We start from the raw sequence: 19,482 nt of genomic DNA, 5'->3' as shown, positions 1-19,482 counted from the left end.
AATTTTAAACTAGATACATCAATGATGATTGTGGCCAAGTTTGGTTTAATTTGGCCCAGTAGTTTCAGAGGAGAAGATTTTTGTAAAACGCCGGACGCAAAGTGATGAGAAAAGCTCACTTGGCCCTTTAGGCCAGGTGAGCTAAAAAAGGTAAAACACATATGGAAAACCACAACCAACTAATACTGTCTACAAGCACAAGAAAATGGAAGCATTTGACATTCTAAAAGTGCTTAACTCTATGGGACAGTGTTATTGCAACACAACAAAAGAACAAACTATAAAAGATCAGTTGGAATGGGCTTGACTGGGTACAGTAGTGTGTGTGTGTTTCAAACATCATATTTTCTGTACAATAATTGACCATGTGATAGCTAATTAGTAAAAGAAAACAAATTTATGTTTTTGATCCAGTGGAAAACTAAGGCTTACTCAGGTTGAGTACATGTTGATGCGATATGAATATGAATTATTTTGTACTAAACTGACACACTGAGCAGAATTTTTAACATGCTAGTTCACAATGTAGCAGTCGACAGAAAGACATGTCACCCTAGCTGGACTTCAAGTTGACCAGTCTTTGCTCTTACTATTATAGACCGTTGGCTTAGATGAGAAACAGCAAAAACTTTTTTTAAGTCTTTGGTTTGACCAAGCCACGGTTCCAACCCATGACCTCAATCACTTACTACAAATACAAATATTTTATCAATACGGATAATAATCCTCCAGGAATATAAGAATATCGAAAGGTTGACTTCTAAAAAAAGTTTGAAATTTGATTTTTAACATAGTTTCAAATTCTATATAAAATGTAAATAAATGGAGTCACATGTCCATGGGAGTCGATGAGACACATATAAAGTCCCGCTGGCATAAAACTATAAAGGAACATAACTAAGAAAGGTGAAAGTGCAGCCACCAAAATTCAAACTTGATCTGTGCTTGGTTGTGTATAAGTTTCATAAAATTTAAGTAAGAAAACAGTCTAAAGCAATTTCTTGAGGTATGGAACGATACTAATGACATAAGAAAACTTACTGCCCCCTGTGCTATCTACAATGCATAAACATTACTGAAATTCTTTTTTTTATATATAATCCATTTCTGTGTAATTTTGTCTCTTGCAGAGAATAGTTTCATTGCTATTAAACAGCTACTTTTAACTGATGTTACATTCCAACTTATGATAGTCTGCTGTTTTGACTTAAAAGAAGACAAAGAACATTTTTTTATTTTTTATTTTTGTTCATAAAATAGTTTGAAATGAATAATGAACACATTAAAATGGAAGCTACTTTTTTCTTAACATCACTCTGACTCACATCATCTGAGAATTAAATAAAATTAACTTTTCTGCAGAAGATGCTCACTTTGACAATAAATGTTTTTTTCTTTATTAAAAAGAATCAGAGCTTATAAAACAATTCTTTTCAATGTAATATTCTTAGTGAGAATATGTTAATTACACTTTTAAATATTTCAGAAGTCACCGGATGATGCTAAAATATAAATGATAAAAGTTGTTCAGTTGAAAACCAAAAGCATATTCCTTTCCCAAAACCTCATTTCCAGAATTAAATAAAATAAATAGTTCATACACATTTTTAATGTCAAAATTCTAGGACCAAAACATCACATCTTATTTATCATTTGAAAAATTCTTTCGGTCCATGATGTGCACTTAATTATCACTTTTGTTTATTCAAAATACAAAACTTTTAAAGATGTAAATCTTTGATGCATATTGATATATTTGGAAAATGCTTGTAAATTATTGTAACTGCTATAAATGTTTCTATTGTATCTCTGGGCTGTTGATAACCAGAGATAGTAAACAATAAAACTCATGATTCTGTCTTAGAGTTTTTGGAAAGGTTTCCATGCCTTTACATTTATACAGGTAATATAAAGATCCTTTCTCCTGAAGGATTTTAAAGAAACAAAAAGAAAAACAAAAAGAAGATAAAACTTAATAATCATCTACATTTCTACAAGATTTTTGTTATTCAAACAAAAATACCTAGGCTCTCAGAAATACTTCCCACATTTGAGAATTCTCACATTACAATATAAAGATCAAAATTAACATAACAAACAAAATGTTGGCTTATACTTTGAAATAATTACATTAAAAGTTTGTTTCATTATAATACCTTATTTTAATTGGCTATCAGCAATCTCACATCATTCTAAAATCAACCTTCATTTCAAAATGAAACGTAACATTCATGATGACATGAGCTTCCACAATAAGTACACAGGTAAATAAAAGAAAAATGATTGATAGCAAATGTATTTTCATGATCCTAGCAATAAAATGAAATTATAAGTATTGAATGCTTTTTTTAGTAATTTTACAGGGTTGTAAAACTTTGACTTTGGACACATTTTTAGTATGAAAAGCTTCTGCAAATTTTTTCAAATAGAAGTATTCAATTCTTAAATAAAGTAGTACATAAATTCTGGAGAGAATATATATGAAACCTGACAATTGGCACTGTATGATTTCCTAACAGATGACAAATGGTACAAGTAACCCTGAGATAAAAACTGGTTGATTGACTGATTGCTGCTTTATCATCCAGCTACAAATATTATACACACATTTAGGATATCAAAAATATTACAAAATATACTCCTGACAATGTCTTTTGATCCTACAAAAACTTCTTAAGTTTCAAAAATTCCAGTAAGGCTTGATTAAGTTATTTACATTTTCAATCACAGATTTTGATGACGCTGACAACGAAGAAAATGTAGGAATGCTATAAAATAGTGAAAAGAAATGAGGACTATGCCACCAATGGGTCTTCAACACAGTGAGAAAATCCTGCCCCAAGAGGCATGCTTCAGCTGGCCCCTAAAAAAAATGTCTACTAGTTCATTGATAATGAAGGCCATACTTAACTCCAAAACATATAAATGAACTAAAATCAAAATTCATACAAGACATACAAAGGCCAGAGGCTCCCGACTTGGAGAGGTGCAAACATACTATGGGTTCTCAAACAAAATTATGCCAGCTAGACATAAAATTATAATACCTGGGACCTACATGGCTGCATGTAATTGATTGAGATGACTTGTACAACAGAGCATAAATGAGTATTTCAAGACCAAATATTTAAATTTAACTTTCATAGAAGACAACAAAACTCGGTCACAAATTTCGTATGAACATTGAGTGTTGTATCAAATTCTAAACAATAGGCTAAGAGGAACACAGCAGATGTGAAAAATTGTCTTACTCTCTATCACTCAACATTATCATTATCAAGACCAAATATCAAAACATTCCCTTTAATAGAAGCCAAAAAGTTTTTAAGAAAGTTTTGGACAGAATTGAGTAGTTACTGACCAACTTCTGTGACTCATGAAAAGAATAAAATAAAATATAAATAATTAAACGTTAAAAGATTTTACTTTTTTCAAAGAACTTGTAATCTTGATTTTGTGCAGTGCTATCACATTAAATGTTTATATAGGCAGAAGTTCTGTTTTAATTTTTCAAGTGACTGAAATTCATAAGTGCTAGTCTTTGCTGCGTTTGTTGTAATAAAATATTTAAACCTCTATTGACAAGTTGCTTATTTAAACAGAGAATTTCTTGCTCCAGTAACATAAGCAGTCAGCAGAAAAATCATTAAAAGCTCCTCACAGGATACCTTAAAACCATTGATGAATTTAATATCTCATTGTTAGCAGAAAAGTTATTTTTTGCCACTTAATTTCCACTGTTTATATCATGTAAAAGTTTCTTATAATCAGTTTATAAAATTCCATAAAAACTTGACAAAGTTATAATTGTCTTGAAAAAACTTTGAAAACAAACTGAACCATAATGTCAGAGGCGGATATAGAGGGGGGTCACCACTTAAAGTCTTACAAATGGGTGAATATCCTTAATGTGCTTCTAATTGAGGAACTGAAGAGATGTGTGTAAACAAAAAGTCTCTGTGTAGTGATATTAGACATGTTTCTGTTTTAAAAAAAAGTTACTAAACTTATCCATTTGTTTTAATTTGGAAAGTAGAGAACTGTAGAATAAATGTGTAAAAACTATGGAGCTATTAGATGTATTCAAAGTATTAAATTTTAAAAGAACTTATTGGCTGAAGAAAAATAAATGACAGGAGCAGCCACATCACGAAAGGATTTAAGAGGTACGCACATATATGGAAAAAAGGAATCTCACTTTGACTCCAAAAATTAAACCACATATGTGAAAATGTCTTATAACTTTGAAAAAAATTACATGTATGCATATTCGAGTTAGATGACTGACTTATGGCACTGACAATGATTTTATAAGTTGTTCATTATTGCTATTTAAGAATGTGTCAAACATTGTACAGGTCAATTTGAAAAGGAGATATGTCTTGCCTCAAGAATAACTACTGTCAATATGTACAGAAAGTAGTTTACTTCAGGACACCTTAAAATCACTCTAAAAGCATTAAATAAGAGGTGCTTAACTACAAATGGTATAAAATAATTCAATCAATTCTAGACAAATTACAAGGTAACATGATGGTAATTTTAGATTAACTGTTATGATATGTAGTAGAAATATATATACTGATGTATGGGATGATACATACTAGATCAAATAATCATTAAGAAATACAAAAGTTTATATATTTACATATTTACATAATGATGAGTATTCTTTTGTTTTGAACACAAGCTGTTAGATCTAAAATGGTACATTCATTTACAAGTTAATATGTACTTTTTGATATGATAAAATTTTCAATAAACTGTACCTGATAAATCATTCAGTGATTGTCAAACTATATAAATCAAGAAGAAGTATAATAATTGCAGAATATAATTGAAATGTTTTGTATAATGCATAAGACCTTTAATACTGACATTGCCATTTCAAAAAAATAAAAGACATCTATTCTAATCCACATGCTTCACATGTCTTTCACATGGGAAATGCATCGACTTTTATTTGAAGAATTAAGAAGTATGTGAAGCATGTGAATTTAATAAAAATCAAAGTTTGTTTCACATTTGTATTACATCTCTTTTTCTATTGCATAGAATGCCAGACTAATGCCCATGAAATATGTGCTGCCAAATATTACTGACAGCACTGTATTCTAGCACTATGACCTTTTATCTTTCTACATTCTAATCATTCTTTCAAAAAAAAGTGAAATCTAACACCAATTGTTGATGTATTTTGGTTTCAAAATATTTGCTCTCAGGTTTACCTGATAAAAGTTAATCCAGATATATTGTGAATGTGCATTAAAAATATAAATTATAATTTTAATTTTACTTGTTAAAACACCTTGTTAAATTAAATGACAAAATAAAAAGTTTGGCCTTTTCCTGTGTGTAAGACACTAGCATTTTTTTGATCGATCTAAAATAAGACCAGTTAGCCTTCACATCATATTTAATCCTAAGGATCTCTATCGGTTTAACCTGAACCATTGCATTCAAACTACAAGTACTGAAGTACTGAACATCGGATGACCGCAAGTTCCAGTGGATCACAAGTACTTGCCTCAGAAAAAAATCATATCTTTAACGTAAAGGTACCCAAATTGCACCTATTTGGCAAAAATAGCAGCGGAAATCTTACAAGATTGTAATTTTATGATTTGATACTATGCACGTCTTTAAAGATAGGTAAATATATTTAGATTTACACAAAACAGTCACAGTATTTATCTACAGATGAAGTGTTTACTGGAAGGGTAAAATGTATGAAAACGACGCCATGCGACGTCATTAAAACGTCATCTTTTTAAAATTGGCAAATACAATATGTTACAAGCATCCATTTCTTAAAAAATGAAGAGGAAGCATGGACTAATATCCAATTGTTCAAAATATCTCAAGAAATTAAACAAAAGCTCTGTTATTCAACTTTTGACGATACAAATTTAAGCATTGGTGCAATTTGGGTACTCCTCATTACGGAATCATGGATAGTTTGGAGGTCAATTCAAACCCAATTTTTCTATGACTCAATAGGGATTAAAAATCAAATTGGTGTACCTACATAATAAAGAAGGATACAGCTACAAAATCAACACAAAATGAAATTTTTTGTCTTTATCAGAAAAAAACCGTAGGTGAAAAAACTTGTCAAAATAGGTGCAATTTAAGTACCGTCACGTTATACCTGATAGTTGTTATGATACATAAATATATCTTTTTCTGAGACACTTTCCTGTGTGAATGATGAATAAATTGCAGGGAATTCAACCTCACCGTAATATCTATTATATTTTAGTGATATAATCATTTGTTATCAGTATACTCATGTTTGTTGATATATATCATATTTAATTGTATAGCAAGTTATATATATAGCAGATCATCTAAATACCTCTACATGTAAATTTTAATCCTTTTGCAATGATCCATAAATTTTTATAAGGGGGGCCCACTGACTGCCTCAAGAGGGAGCTCGTTCCATTCAGTGATTCCCTTTATAGTCAACCAAATTTTCCCCACAAAAAGGGGGTCTAGGCCCCCCTGGATCCCCCTAGGATTTGTTTGTCATTCTATTCTAATGATACTCTTCTGTTATAATTCGTTTTTCTAATTGATAGGATTTGAGTACTAATTCATATTTTCCCACTTTTGTTGCAAAACGTTCTCAGGATATTCTTCTGCATGTGTTAACACAAATTATTGGTATTCAATGATTTGCTATTGATATATATATTCCTCACGACAAAAAACATTTTCATATCATTTATCTAATTATGTAATTATACGAAATATGTTTGGTTTTCAAAAATGCAAGTCACATGTGTAGAAATGTCGACGTCAATAAAACACCAGAATGACTCAAGATAATCCATTGTAAAAATGCAATTGATCTGACCTAATTATCACTGTGTATTAGTTGTATAAGTATAAATATTTAATCAAATTAATGTTTTGATACACACACTTGCAAAAAAATAAATAATGGATGAAGTAATTGATTCACTTAGGTTACAGGTGCAAATGTTGATACTGCTGTTCTTATAGTTTTTTGTTTATTTTCAGCACTTTCATGTGGTTCATCCATTTTGTAATAAATTATATGTTTGATTTTTCTGCCATATTTGCGCACAAATTATTTTCGATTCAATAATACTACTTTAAATCAATCTCTGCTTTCACATATCAGTTAAATTGGTTCTCTAAGATTGATTCAAAACAAACTACTTCTTTTTGTGTTTTATATTAGACTAATTTACAAGATTGATTCAAAGCGTTTACATTGGGCTTAAATCGTTCTAAAGTGAACCAATCTCGTATAAATTGATCTAAATGTCCAAGTGTGAACAGGGTCTCTTACTATACTGGAGTTAAACAAAATAAAAATTGTTTCAAAGCTATTAATCAACTAGGAAAATAATACACTTCAAATTTCTAGAAAGCCCAAACTAAACAAGTAAAAAAAAAAAATCAGGAAAAAAAATCAAGGATGATCCCCTCCCATTTACTCATTCAAAACAAGAAACACAAACAATCTTTTTTCAACTTCACAGTTGTTTTGGATCAGATCTCAGATAGGAGGTAGACAAATTGTGTTAAAAAAATTGTAGCAGCACATAAGTTTTTCCATCTTGATTTATCTTGAAGGTAGTAGGAACGATGCTGCATAACTCTATTCTCAGTTAAATATATCATATGGACTATATTCTGCTGAAGTTTTATATTTTACTTCCTCGTCTGATACAGACGAGGACTCTTCACTACTGACATCATTTGTATTTTTGTCTATAGCTGATGGTTTCTTCAAGTTGCTTGGAAGTTGTTTGTTCTTACCTATAAAAGAAATACATAGTCAAACCTCTATTAAGAAGTCAAAGGTGGAGAACAAGAAAGTTAATTTTGGTTCCAACTGGTCACAATTAGACCATAGTTTTTAGTTTTGAAATAAGGTGCATGGAAAACAATAAAATTATTAAGTTTATCACAATGATTAATAATAAGTTTAATAACGAATTATAAAAATGCTCAAATAAACACATTTCAGTTGTTTGCCTGACATAAACTGAGAAATAAATTTTTGGTTTTTAAATTTTACTATGTAACCAGCATTTCTTCAATACAATTGACTATATTATAATGTATCTTATCAGATCAATTTAACAGATAGTTGGTGTGGTCAACATATCCCTAAACTGCATATGGAAAACATATTGATTAGCACCTTATAAGGAAAAGGGATATATAAACGAATAATTCTAATGCTAAAAGGGATTTAATGTACTTACTTTTAGTTAACATAAATGGTCTTTCTTCATCATCAACTTCAGAATCTGATGAACTGTCAACAAACCTTTCAAAATCTACACTTAAATTGGAATACTAAAAAAAGATATAACAGTGCAATCAAAATTTAATGAACCAATATCATTTTTTCTATAAAAAATTAAGTAAATATCTATAAGTAATATGGTTCACTGTTCCAATTCAAAGGTTTTGTTTACCATTTGAGAAAAATTTCACTTATTCTCTGGTCCAACCAATCTATAACATCTAATTCAAAATATTCTCATCTGTGATATGCCTATTATCGTTGAAGAAGAAATGTCAGGAACAAACAATTAACAAAACAATTATATTTAAAAGTCTTCAAATATGGTTCTGCAAATTTAAAGAAGATGTAAAACACCTTTTATTGCTTGTACAATAAGAAAACAAACCTTTATTTTTTCCCTAGTAAGTCTTGGCCATTGTCCTTTCTCTACTTTCCTTAGAGAAATTCCAACTTCACTACCTCTGATTTCATATTTACACTTGGACGGATTTACTTCATCGTAAAGTTCATAAAAGAATTGATATGGTTTTCCATCAACTTTTGTCCTAAAAATAAATAATCTAACAAATGATATGGTCATTATGATGTTTATTCAAGAAAATTTCCACACATGTCCAATTCTAAAGCTATGTATACCTTGTTACTTATGGAAATAACATACTTAAACATGCAATGCAGCAAGCTATGCAAAAATAAATATTGTCAATGTACCTTTTTTCATGAAAATTTGTTTTTAAATTGCCGAACCTTTTATTGCTATCCATATTTTTATGAAATTATAAAGTTTCAAGAGAAAGAAAAAAAGGGGGGGGGGAGGGGGAGCCTCGGTGGCCGAGTGGTCTAAGTAGTTACTACAGTAATCACTAGCCAGTCAACACTGAGGTTGTGAGTTTAAACCCCGCTCGTGTGGGTGCACTCGACTCCAATCTTAATTGACTAGGACGAAATAGCCTAAATGCAGTGCTTAAAAGTGGCGTTAAAACACCAAAAAATCAAATCAAAAGAAAAAAGTGCTTTTCTTAATTGATCCTCACATAATCACTTTTGCAAACAGACATCTAAGCAAAGCGATAAATAAAGGACATTTTAGCGCTGAAATTTTCAGACATTTGAGCGAAAACGAAAAAATGAGCAAAGGACATTTAGGCTTCAAAATTATAAAAGATGAAGGAGTACCTTTTCTGTTGTCCAGATATAATCTGTTACACCTGCTCACCACAGGGATGTGGATGTAGGATTTTGAACAGAATATAGCTAACGTGGAGTATAGAATGCAAAAAGTTTTGTTTGCATCTTTCAATGGTAAAAAACAAAATAAAGCACTGTAATTAAGCTACCATATATAAATATATAAAATATGGCATTATCAAGTCAGTTCGGGATTGAAATTTATATTTTTGTCTTCTGACATAAAAATCGATTGTTATTTCTTGATGGCAGTACCACAAATGCACTTCCAGGAGATGATGAAATTGCTGATTATAATAATGGGCATGAAATGATTCTTTCCATTGATTGTACATTTTGATAAAAATTGAAATGCAACCAAAAGATAAGGGGGGTACAACAATTGGTCTGTGACAAAATCCTTTATAAAACTTACTTTTAAAAATGTTTTCTTTATTCATTTATAAGTATCACAGGAAATTTTGCTCAAAATTCCTATCTGAAAATCCATGTAAGGTAAATTATCCAGTGCTTAAATGCCCTATGATATTTCTCGCTCAAATGTCCTTTGCCCATCACTTCAGGAAGTATGAAAACAAAGCCTACATGATATTTAAGCTAATAATTGTACACAACAAATGATCTTTTCATTATATTTCAATGAAATTTTTTTTTCAACAAAACTTTGTAGCATTCAATGGTTTTCATTCTCTTAATACAATAATTGTGCAATCAAGACTGAGAATAACTCAAGAATTAAAGAATCTGTGAAAACCAATCTTATAACATCTTATACTGACTTGAATTCCAGTTTCCTTGGTTGGAAATCAATATCACATGTGACAACAGCTTTAATCTTCACACTAAGAACTACTATAAAGGTATTCTGTACCCAATGCACTGGAGGCTGTGCCCTGTAAGAAACAAATCAAAAGATATAATAGCATACAAAACAATATATTGAAGACTTTCATTTGCAAAAAGATAAATAATAAGGCATTCACTTAAAAATTACATGGAGGCTACTACCTGCTCCTTTCAAAATCTGGAAGTTACCTGCAATTTCAATATAAATAAAAGAAGTGTATGTTATAAATCAATGAGACTGAAACCAAAAATACAGAGCAGTGGGTCATTCTACTGCTCCAAAACAGGTTGTCAAATTTTCTATTTTATTCAAATTAAATAGATCCTGGCCTACTCATCATTTTTTGTTTTTAATCAAAATTTCCGATAGGGAACATACTTTATATTATTGTAACAATAAACCAATTTTTGAGACGTTTCGGCCATTGGCCTTCTTGAAACGTCTCAAAAATTGGTTTATTGTTACAATATTATATTTTCAGTCATGGATATTTCAATTTGTTGTAACAAAAATTAATCCCAAAAAAAAGAAGCAAAATCATTATCAGACTATTATATACTCACCCCTGTTTGGGACTTTCAATATGCCCTGTTGGTCTGTTTGTTATAGAAGTTGATTGAGGTATTTTCACTACTAGGGCATGGTATAATGTCTGGCAATGTTTTCTAGTGTCCTCAGAAATGTGGACTGAATTCAAGATCCTTTAAAAAGAACCCAAAAAAAATATTTGAAATAAAGCACATAAGAATATAACAATGGTTTGTTTAAAAAATGGTCTACTGACTTATGCTTGATTCTGTCTGATTTAGGTAACTGAAGGTCTTCACAACCGTCATCAAAATCAAAACCATTTACTGGTTCTCAGATATGCTCATCTGTTCATATCCATGGATTTCACTTGAATATCTATTAATAAAACTAACTAGAGGCTCTAAAGAGCCTGTGTCGCTCACCTTGGTCTATGTGAATATTAAACAAAGGAAGCAGATTGAAAATTGACTACAAAGGTCAATAACTCCTACAGGGGTCAATTGACCATTTCGTTCATGTTGACTTATTTGTAGATCTTACTTTGCTGAACATTATTGCTGTTTACAGTTTACCTATATCTATAATAATATTCAATATAATAACCAAAAACAGCAAAATTTCCTTAAAATTACCAATTCAGGGGCCGCAACCCAAAAAACAGGTCGTCCAATTCATCTGAAAATTTCAGGGCAAATAGATCTTGACCTGATTAACAATTTTACTTCATGTCAGATTTTCTCTAAATTATTTGGTTTTTGAGTTATAAGCCAAAAACTGCATTTTACCCCTATGTTCTATTTTTAGCCGTGGCGGCCATCTTGGTTTGATGGCCAGGTCACGCCACACATTTTTTAAACGAGAAACCCCAAAGATGATTGTGGCCAAGTTTGGATCAATTTGGCACAGCAGTTTCAGAGAAGAAGATTTTAGTAAAAGATATATAAAATTTACGAAAAAATGGTTAAAAATTGACTTTAAAGGGCATTAACTCCTAAAGAGGTCAACTGACCATTATGGTCATGTTGACTTATTTGTAAATCTGACCTTGCTGAACATTATTGCTGTTTACAGTTTACCTATATCTATAATAATATTCAATATAATAACCAAAAACAGCAAAATTTCCTTCAAATTACCAATTCAGGGGCCGCAACCCCAAAACAGGTTGTCCAATTCATCTGAAAATTTCAGGGCAGATAGATCTTCACCTGATTAACAATTTTACCCACTGTCAGATTTGCTCTAAATGCTTTGGTTTTTGAGTTATAAGCCAAAAACTGCATTTTACCCCTATGTTCTATTTATAGCCATGGCGGTCATCTTGGTTAGTTGGCGGGGTCACCGGACACAATTTTTAAACTAGATACCCCAATGATGATTGTGGCCAAGTTTCAAATAATTTGGCCCAGCAGTTTCAGAGGAGAAGATTTTTCTAAAAGATTACTAAGATTTACGAAAAATGGTTAAAAATTGACTATAAAGGGCAATAACTCCTAAAGTTGTCAACTGATCATTTTGGTCATGTTGACTTATTTGTAGATCTTACTTTGCTGAACATTATTGCCTTTTACAGTTTATCTCTATCTGAAATAATATTCAAGATAATAACCAAAAACAACAAAATTTCCTTAAAATTACCAATTCAGGGGCAGCAACCTTACAACAGAATGTCAGATTCATCTGAAAATTTCGGGGCAGATAGATCTTCACCTGATTAACAATATTACCCCATGTCAGATTTGCCCTAAATGCTTTGGTTTTTGAGTTATAAGCCAAAAACTGCATTTTACCCCTATGTTCTATTTATAGCCATGGCGGCCATCTTGGTTAGTTGGCGGGGTCACCGGACACAATTTTTAAACTAGATACCCCAATGATGATTGTGGCCAAGTTTGGTTAAATTTGGCCCAGTAGTTTCAGAGGAGAAGATTTTTGTAAAAGTTAACGCAGGACGACGACGGACGACGACGACGACGGACGCCGGACGCAAAGTGATGAGAAAAGCTCACTTGGCCCTTCGGGCCAGGTGAGCTAAAAATACAGAGAAGCCACTTCAAAGGATTTGCAGGCTGAAAAAGCTTTAAATTATGCCTGCCCTGTGCCAATATCGCTAGAGATAGCTAAATATTTCTTTTTTTAGCCAAATGGCACTTGTTTTGTTCTTTCAAACATTTAATGGCATATGAATATACCTTGTTAATATGACAGCAACACCATATTCCAATAAAACTGTTTTGTTTTTCCTGTTGTCATGGCAATAGTTGTCACAAAGCTTTACACCATACAGTATACACTAAAAATAGAAATTTACAACAATACACATAGAAATGTTAGATGATGAGGGTTTGAGACTTAATCAATCTCCAATGTATCTATATAACATCAATTTAACTCTACACTAATTGCATAATAAAGTATAATTGAATGTGCATTTTTAATTTATGTAAATTTTTGTCATTATTTTTTTTAAAGACACAATATGTGTGTATGTTGTTTCAATAGTTTATTGCAAATCTTGTAATTTACATGTTAAAAAAAATACAATAGTTCCAATCTTTCCAAAAAATATTGAATTTTCATTTTATATTTCTTAATGTTGCACCATTTAAATATGAAACAAACAATTTCATTTTTCAATATCAAGTGCAGAGGTGTATGATATCTGTGTCTGGTAATTGTCAATCCTTTTCTTAGATGCAGAAAGTCATTATGATATGTAGAGCATAATTTTATCAATTTGCCAAAATAATGCAATGATACTTCTAGTTTTATTTTTTTCCCTTTTTTCTGATTTAATGTAAGTGAGCAGTATTGTTTTCTGTGCTTTATAATGATATGCTTAAGTTACATAATATAGGGCTTGCTATATGAAAATAACAGGGGTAAGTAAACCTACTCAGATTCCTGACCATAAATCTTATTTGCATTATGTTGAGTAAAAAGTAATTGAAATAACATCATTCTGGAATCAAATATGTTCAAAATATATACTACTTTCTGGCAAAGTATGAACAAAGCCTATCATTTCTAATTTATACTCCTATAACTCTAGTTAAATGGAAATGAAATACTGATTCAAATTTAATTGAATCATAATCTGAAAAGCAATCGCTTGACCATTAACCTTATTTGGGATTTCTAACAAACTGGAGCAAGAGTGTATTAATCCCAGAAACAAACAAATACATTTTTGTTATTTTATGTTTTCTGACCCTTTACTCACAATGTAAACATTCTCATGTCAGCTGGACATTTTGTTTGAAAGAAATAAGACATCACAATTGTCAATTGTCAGATTTTTGTTATAATTTGTTAGAAGGCTATTTTGGAAAATTGTATAAAAAAAAAATTTTTTTGTATTTTTTTTTTGAATATAATTAATAATTGAATTAAATTCAATAAAAACATTTGTCCATTTTGTGGAAAAAAATATATCTGTAACTATACCCAATAATATTCTTTAATCAATCAAACATAAACAAATAATTACGAATTTTTGTTGTTGTATTAAATGAATACAATTATCAAATGTATTAGTTAACTTCAATACTTATTATATTACTACAAAGCCTAGAATATTCAATTTAAGTTAAATAAAACATACAATATCAGAGATTAAACATTATAAATAAAAAACAAATACTGTCAGAGATTAAATACAAAATCAAGAACAAAATGATATCATTCCAAAGCATTAAAAATGACCTATACAATTGTATGGACTTAATCATGTTTGATTGTTATCAGGACAACTTCCTGTTTACAAAGGTGTGGATTATACAACAACTGCTTTGATCTGTTGATAAATATCTATGAGAATTAAGTTAATAAATTTGTTTTAAAAAATTATCATAACTTATTTAAGTTTTACAGAAACAAAATGTGTCAAGCCAATAGTCAAAAGTCAATTAACAGGCATATCCTACATACATTACTTTTACCTACATATATTATTAAAATAAAAACACAATTATTTTCATTTCTATGTCTAGAGAATATAAATTTTTAGATGCATGTATATCTAAAATAAGTTTATTATAACCATGGAAGTAAAATAAACAAGAAAATTGTCCTGTCCCTATCCTGTATTCTATTAGCTAGGTTACGTACAAAAAAAACTCGAAATATATCGGAAATTTTGTATTTGCGCCAGACACACATTTTGCCCTCATTAGACTTAATTATCAGTGAGGCTCGAATCAAAAAAGTGAAAGGACCAAATAAAGTTTGAAGTTGAGAGCATTGAGGACCAAAAATTCCTTTAAGTTTTGCCAAATACAGCTAAGGTATTCTATTCCTGAGTTAGAAAAGCCTTTACATTTAAAAAATTCTAAGTTTTGCAAACAGTTTATTTATAATTATGACCATATCAATGATACTCCTATGCATTCTGTATACTTAGGGAAACAATAGACTCTTCTTGGTGTTTAGAAAATTAAAACTGAAGAAGCTTAGTTGACTTGCAAGATAGGAGTTCCTTTTAAAATACCAGCAGGTCCTCCCTTCAAACTCCAATCATGTTTTTTCACTTCAGAGATCTGTTGTTGTTAACAAAAAATATTTGATCACATAGATTCATTACAATGTGTACTTGTGTTAAGGTATATCACTAATTACTTCACTTAAGTTATATCTATATTAATAGATATAAGAAGATGAGGTATGAGTGCCAATGAGACAACTCTCCATCCAAGTCACAATTTATAAAAGTTAACCATTATAGGTTGAAGTACAGTATTCAACACAGAGCCTTGGCTCACACAGAACAGCAAGCTATAAAGGGCCCCAAAAAATTACTAGTGTAAAACCATTCAAACAGGAAAACCAACGGTCTAATCTATATATAAATAATGATTAAAAAAGTTTGTTTGTTAAAATTGATGTAATGGGTAGATGGCTATCAAGTGTGCATATCTCTTTCATTGAAATGTGGACCACTGCATGTATACCTTACTAGCAACACACTTAACGAGCAAATGAAGCTGGAATTGTTACACAATTTGAAAAAGACAAAAGACTAGAAATCTTTTTTTTTTATTAGTTCTATATTCAAATAATAAGAGCCATTAACAAAAAAAATTCTGAGAGCTATTCTGTGTTGTTTTAGCATACAAAGAAATCATTTGATTAGACATACAAATTTTCACTATCTAGACAAATCTTCTTAGAAAACTTACCAAACAGTTAAAAATCATAATTACTAAAACGATTTGCCTTTGGATAATTAAAAACGGAATAAGAATAAAAAAAAGTTTTATCTTGTGTTGGATTATTTTGAACTTAAACTAGACAAACTCCAACCTGAAGTAACTGTATTATAACAAAGTGTACAATTTTATAGCGGACTATGTGGTATGGGCTTTGCTCATCATTGTTTAAAATATAAAAAGTTACGCATGGAAGCACATGGGTCTATGGCTCACTTTCTTAGTTTTTTCCAGAAATGCTATGCAACTCTTATGCAAGTACTTACTCCAAAAAGTTACAAAGTTCAACTTTCCCACCAAAAGAGCAAATATTAATAAAAATTTAAAAAAAAAATGACCCCATGCACATCTTCATATAAACCCTTAATGGGACAGACTTTCAGTTATCAATAAGAGAAAAGAACTATCACTTGGTTATCATTTATGATCATGTGCAACAAAATGTCTGTCATAAGATATTCCTATCTATATCAGTGACACCTATTATGAATAGACAAATCTCTCTGTTGGTGGTATTGCAAAACATGAGCTAATGCCAGATCTATAAAGGTGTAATAATAATAAGGTGTGTTTGATGCCATCCTATCAGTTTCCAGGTGTCATAACATGACAGTAGATTGTGATTGCAGAAAATTATAGTATTAAAGGGAAAAAATATTAAACAATTATCATTTTAACTTTCATAAATTTTCAGTCCAAGTTCTTTGAACCCATTCATGCATGTCCATGTTAACATAAAATATAAAACAATTTAATCTGGGGTTTTAAAAATTCTATTCCAAAATATAATGGAATTATTTTAGTTAAAAAAAGTTAGAAATATACCACAACTTAAATTTGTTATTCTGTACACATCAATCAAATTTCAAAAACTATTTCTAATAAAGTTCTGGACTTTATTCCATATTTTCAGTTTGCTATCTTTTACCATTAACTATGATTGTAAATCCAAAAGTGAAAGAAAATGATAAGAGTCATCATTATGTCACTAACTTACATGTGTATGTAAGATATTATCTTGTCTTTTTTCACAGAATAAAAACATTTAAAGGACTAAAGAACTGTTTTTTAAATTAACATCATTTAACTTTTTGATCTTATCATCATTATTTCCTGTGTGAAAAGAAATGATCAACTAATGTTTTTCTTTTGATCTGTAGAAATAATTGTATTACAAACAGTTAATCATCTACACCAGATTTAATCCTTTTTAGCACCTTTACTGGTGTGCCCTTTAGGGACAAATGGTCATTGTCTAGTACAAAGGGCTCACAGTGGGGGATTAACAAGGGGTGTGGCAGTTTGAATGACAAGCTGTCATAACAGACATGTGTAAAATGACTTGAGTATCAATGCATGTGTGAAGTCTGCTGAGTATAAATTAAAAATCAGATCTGAGATGGAATCATAAAAGAATAAGTTCCCAGACAGACAACAAGTGCTTCTTAGTAAGGAATATGGCTGACCATAATGTACAACTTAAACAACTTTTGAGAATTCAGGAAAAGATTACTACACACCAGAAATTAATAGGTAAATTAATACTTTTAATCAAATTTAATTTCAAAACCAAATCATGAAAGACAATTTGCAAAAATTAAGGACGGATATATATACTTAACAACTTTAGAAACGCAACACTCATTTTGTTGATTTTTTTTACTAAATCTTGTTTGATTCTCTTATAACTTCTGTCCATGCTCATCATACTTCTTTCTCCTTACAAAAAATCAAAATCTGACTTACCTGTGGCAATTGAACATACTGAATTTTTGAAGTCGCACGAATTTCTTTAAGCGAAATTTTGGACCCATGAAAGATTGTTTTAGGTTTTTCTGCTTTGTGAAACAGTTCTTTCAATCCTTTGCCTCACTTAATTCAGTTTAAAAATGTTGCAAACCCATTCTACCAAGACTGAGAAATAAAAAACTGAATTATCCCTTAAGAATACTGCAAGCATGAACACATAAACGTGCTGCAACCATACTTTATGACTTCAGAAACTTGCCTTACTGTCCTTCCGACAACGAAACAAGTAGACCAGATTTGTTTCTGGCCATCAATGAACAGATCAACGTGTAGTGATAATGAAACTTCAACAGAATTTGAATACGCAACGTCATTTGCAAGACATGTTTACGGCCGCAACGTCAACTGCTAATCAAATTGCCGAAAGCCATTGAGTACAGATTCATGTGATAAATGATTTCCATAGACTGAATTACCAAAGAATCGAATGAAGGAAAATGTTTAAAGCCCTCATGTTTCAATCGCATAATTGCCAAAAGCAATTAATGGGCTGAACAAATGCAAAGTTAGGAGTAAAACAGAACCTAAAACATGTGAAACTTAATTTGTTGACCTTTCTGACAATCATTTTGGCGTTTGTAACAGGCAGTTATCGCTTTTGACGCTGACACATTCATTCAAAAACAAAACAAAAAAATATAGTGTTGCGTTTCTAAAGCCGGTCAGTATAGTTTGTTTTATAGTCCAAGTCCATTTTACTTAATAACATTCCATTAAAAAATGTCATTTGTTGATTTTCTCAGGCAAATTTAAACACAATAGTCTATTTGGTTTTATTTAAAATTCACGAAAAGCAGAGATGTTGGCGGAAATTCTGCTGAAAATTTTAATGTTATTAAAGTATACAATTTTTAATGGTGAATGAATACACACTTCAATAATAACTTTACTTTGATGATCTTTATTTTTTAGAAAGCCAAATAAGACAAAGTGACCAAAGACTATTTAAAAGTACAATAGATGAAAATATATCCGTTCAAGTCCAACAACTTACAAGGAAATCTGTTCTGGAGGGAATTGCTAAGATGTTAGTCAAAGTCAAAGAAGCAACAGACAAGAAGATAGAAGCTCTGGCTCATTGTGATAGAGATACAGACTTCACGCTTGACTCGTCGATGGACAATACAAACAGTCATTATAATGGAACATCAATCTTGAATTTGAAAAGAGATAAGTTTGCAGGACCAATTACAGAACTTTTTACACTTCAAAGAAATGTATGACGCAGGCTCAGCCTAAGTTTTAAGACAGTGCTGAAGATTTACTTTGTGCTTTTCATGCTTAGGAGTTATTGAACAATACTGACAGTGTCACAGTGCTAACAGATTTAATGGTGCTTTATAATAACCATATGTGTCAAATACAGTTTATGTGTCATACAATGCTAAATTGAAGATAAATTCATGAAACTTAACTTGTGTTTGTCTTTTACTGCTCAAGATCAGATAATTTTAGTTGCCTTGTCAGTCTACATTTAAATGGTAAATAGTTATTAAATTTAATTTTAAACAACTAGCTTTCTCTCACAGGAAAAACAGAATTAAAACTTGTAAGAAAGTGAAGTTAGTCTGGGAAAATTTAATTTTACATGAAGTTGGTGATAT

General features: G+C 30.6%; 2 protein-coding genes across 4 annotated transcripts in view; one reads left to right on the top strand and one right to left on the bottom strand.

The window, feature by feature from the left end:
- Positions 1-1,225: 1,225 nt before the first annotated feature.
- The window catches only part of LOC134721371 (uncharacterized), a 108,631-nt gene continuing 90,374 nt past the window's right edge, over positions 1,226-19,482 (bottom strand). For all 3 annotated transcript variants that reach the window (XM_063584334.1, XM_063584333.1, XM_063584335.1), the window contains 6 exons: positions 13,055-13,155; positions 10,895-11,032; positions 10,264-10,377; positions 8,682-8,841; positions 8,250-8,343; positions 1,226-7,797 (listed from right to left, as the gene is read on the bottom strand). In XM_063584334.1, coding sequence (XP_063440404.1) covers positions 7,643-7,797; positions 8,250-8,343; positions 8,682-8,841; positions 10,264-10,377; positions 10,895-11,032; positions 13,055-13,155 — 762 coding nt within the window. In that variant the 3' untranslated portion in view covers positions 1,226-7,642. The remainder of the gene's footprint in view (positions 7,798-8,249; positions 8,344-8,681; positions 8,842-10,263; positions 10,378-10,894; positions 11,033-13,054; positions 13,156-19,482) is intronic.
- Positions 17,382-19,292, top strand: LOC134721373 (uncharacterized). Its single transcript, XM_063584336.1, has 2 exons — positions 17,382-17,602; positions 18,791-19,292. Exons 1-2 carry the CDS (start codon positions 17,527-17,529, stop codon positions 19,099-19,101), a joined length of 387 nt encoding a protein of 128 aa, XP_063440406.1. The 5' UTR covers positions 17,382-17,526; the 3' UTR covers positions 19,102-19,292.

The sequence above is a fragment of the Mytilus trossulus genome, chromosome 6, assembly GCF_036588685.1.
Source record: "Mytilus trossulus isolate FHL-02 chromosome 6, PNRI_Mtr1.1.1.hap1, whole genome shotgun sequence".
NCBI lineage: Eukaryota > Metazoa > Mollusca > Bivalvia > Mytilida > Mytilidae > Mytilus > Mytilus trossulus.
The sequence above is the reverse complement of the archived record's forward strand: the minus strand, read 5'-3'. Positions and strand labels throughout refer to the sequence as shown.

What these genes read in the sequence shown, in the direction of transcription:
- LOC134721373 (XM_063584336.1), top strand. Translation starts at nt 17,527, where the DNA reads ATGGCTGACCATAATGTACAACTTAAACAACTTTTGAGAATTCAGGAA. An exon ending in TACACACCAGAAATTAATAG is followed by an intron (nt 17,603 to 18,790) that starts GTAAATTAATAC and finishes TTTATTTTTTAG; the next exon opens with AAAGCCAAATAAGACAAAGT.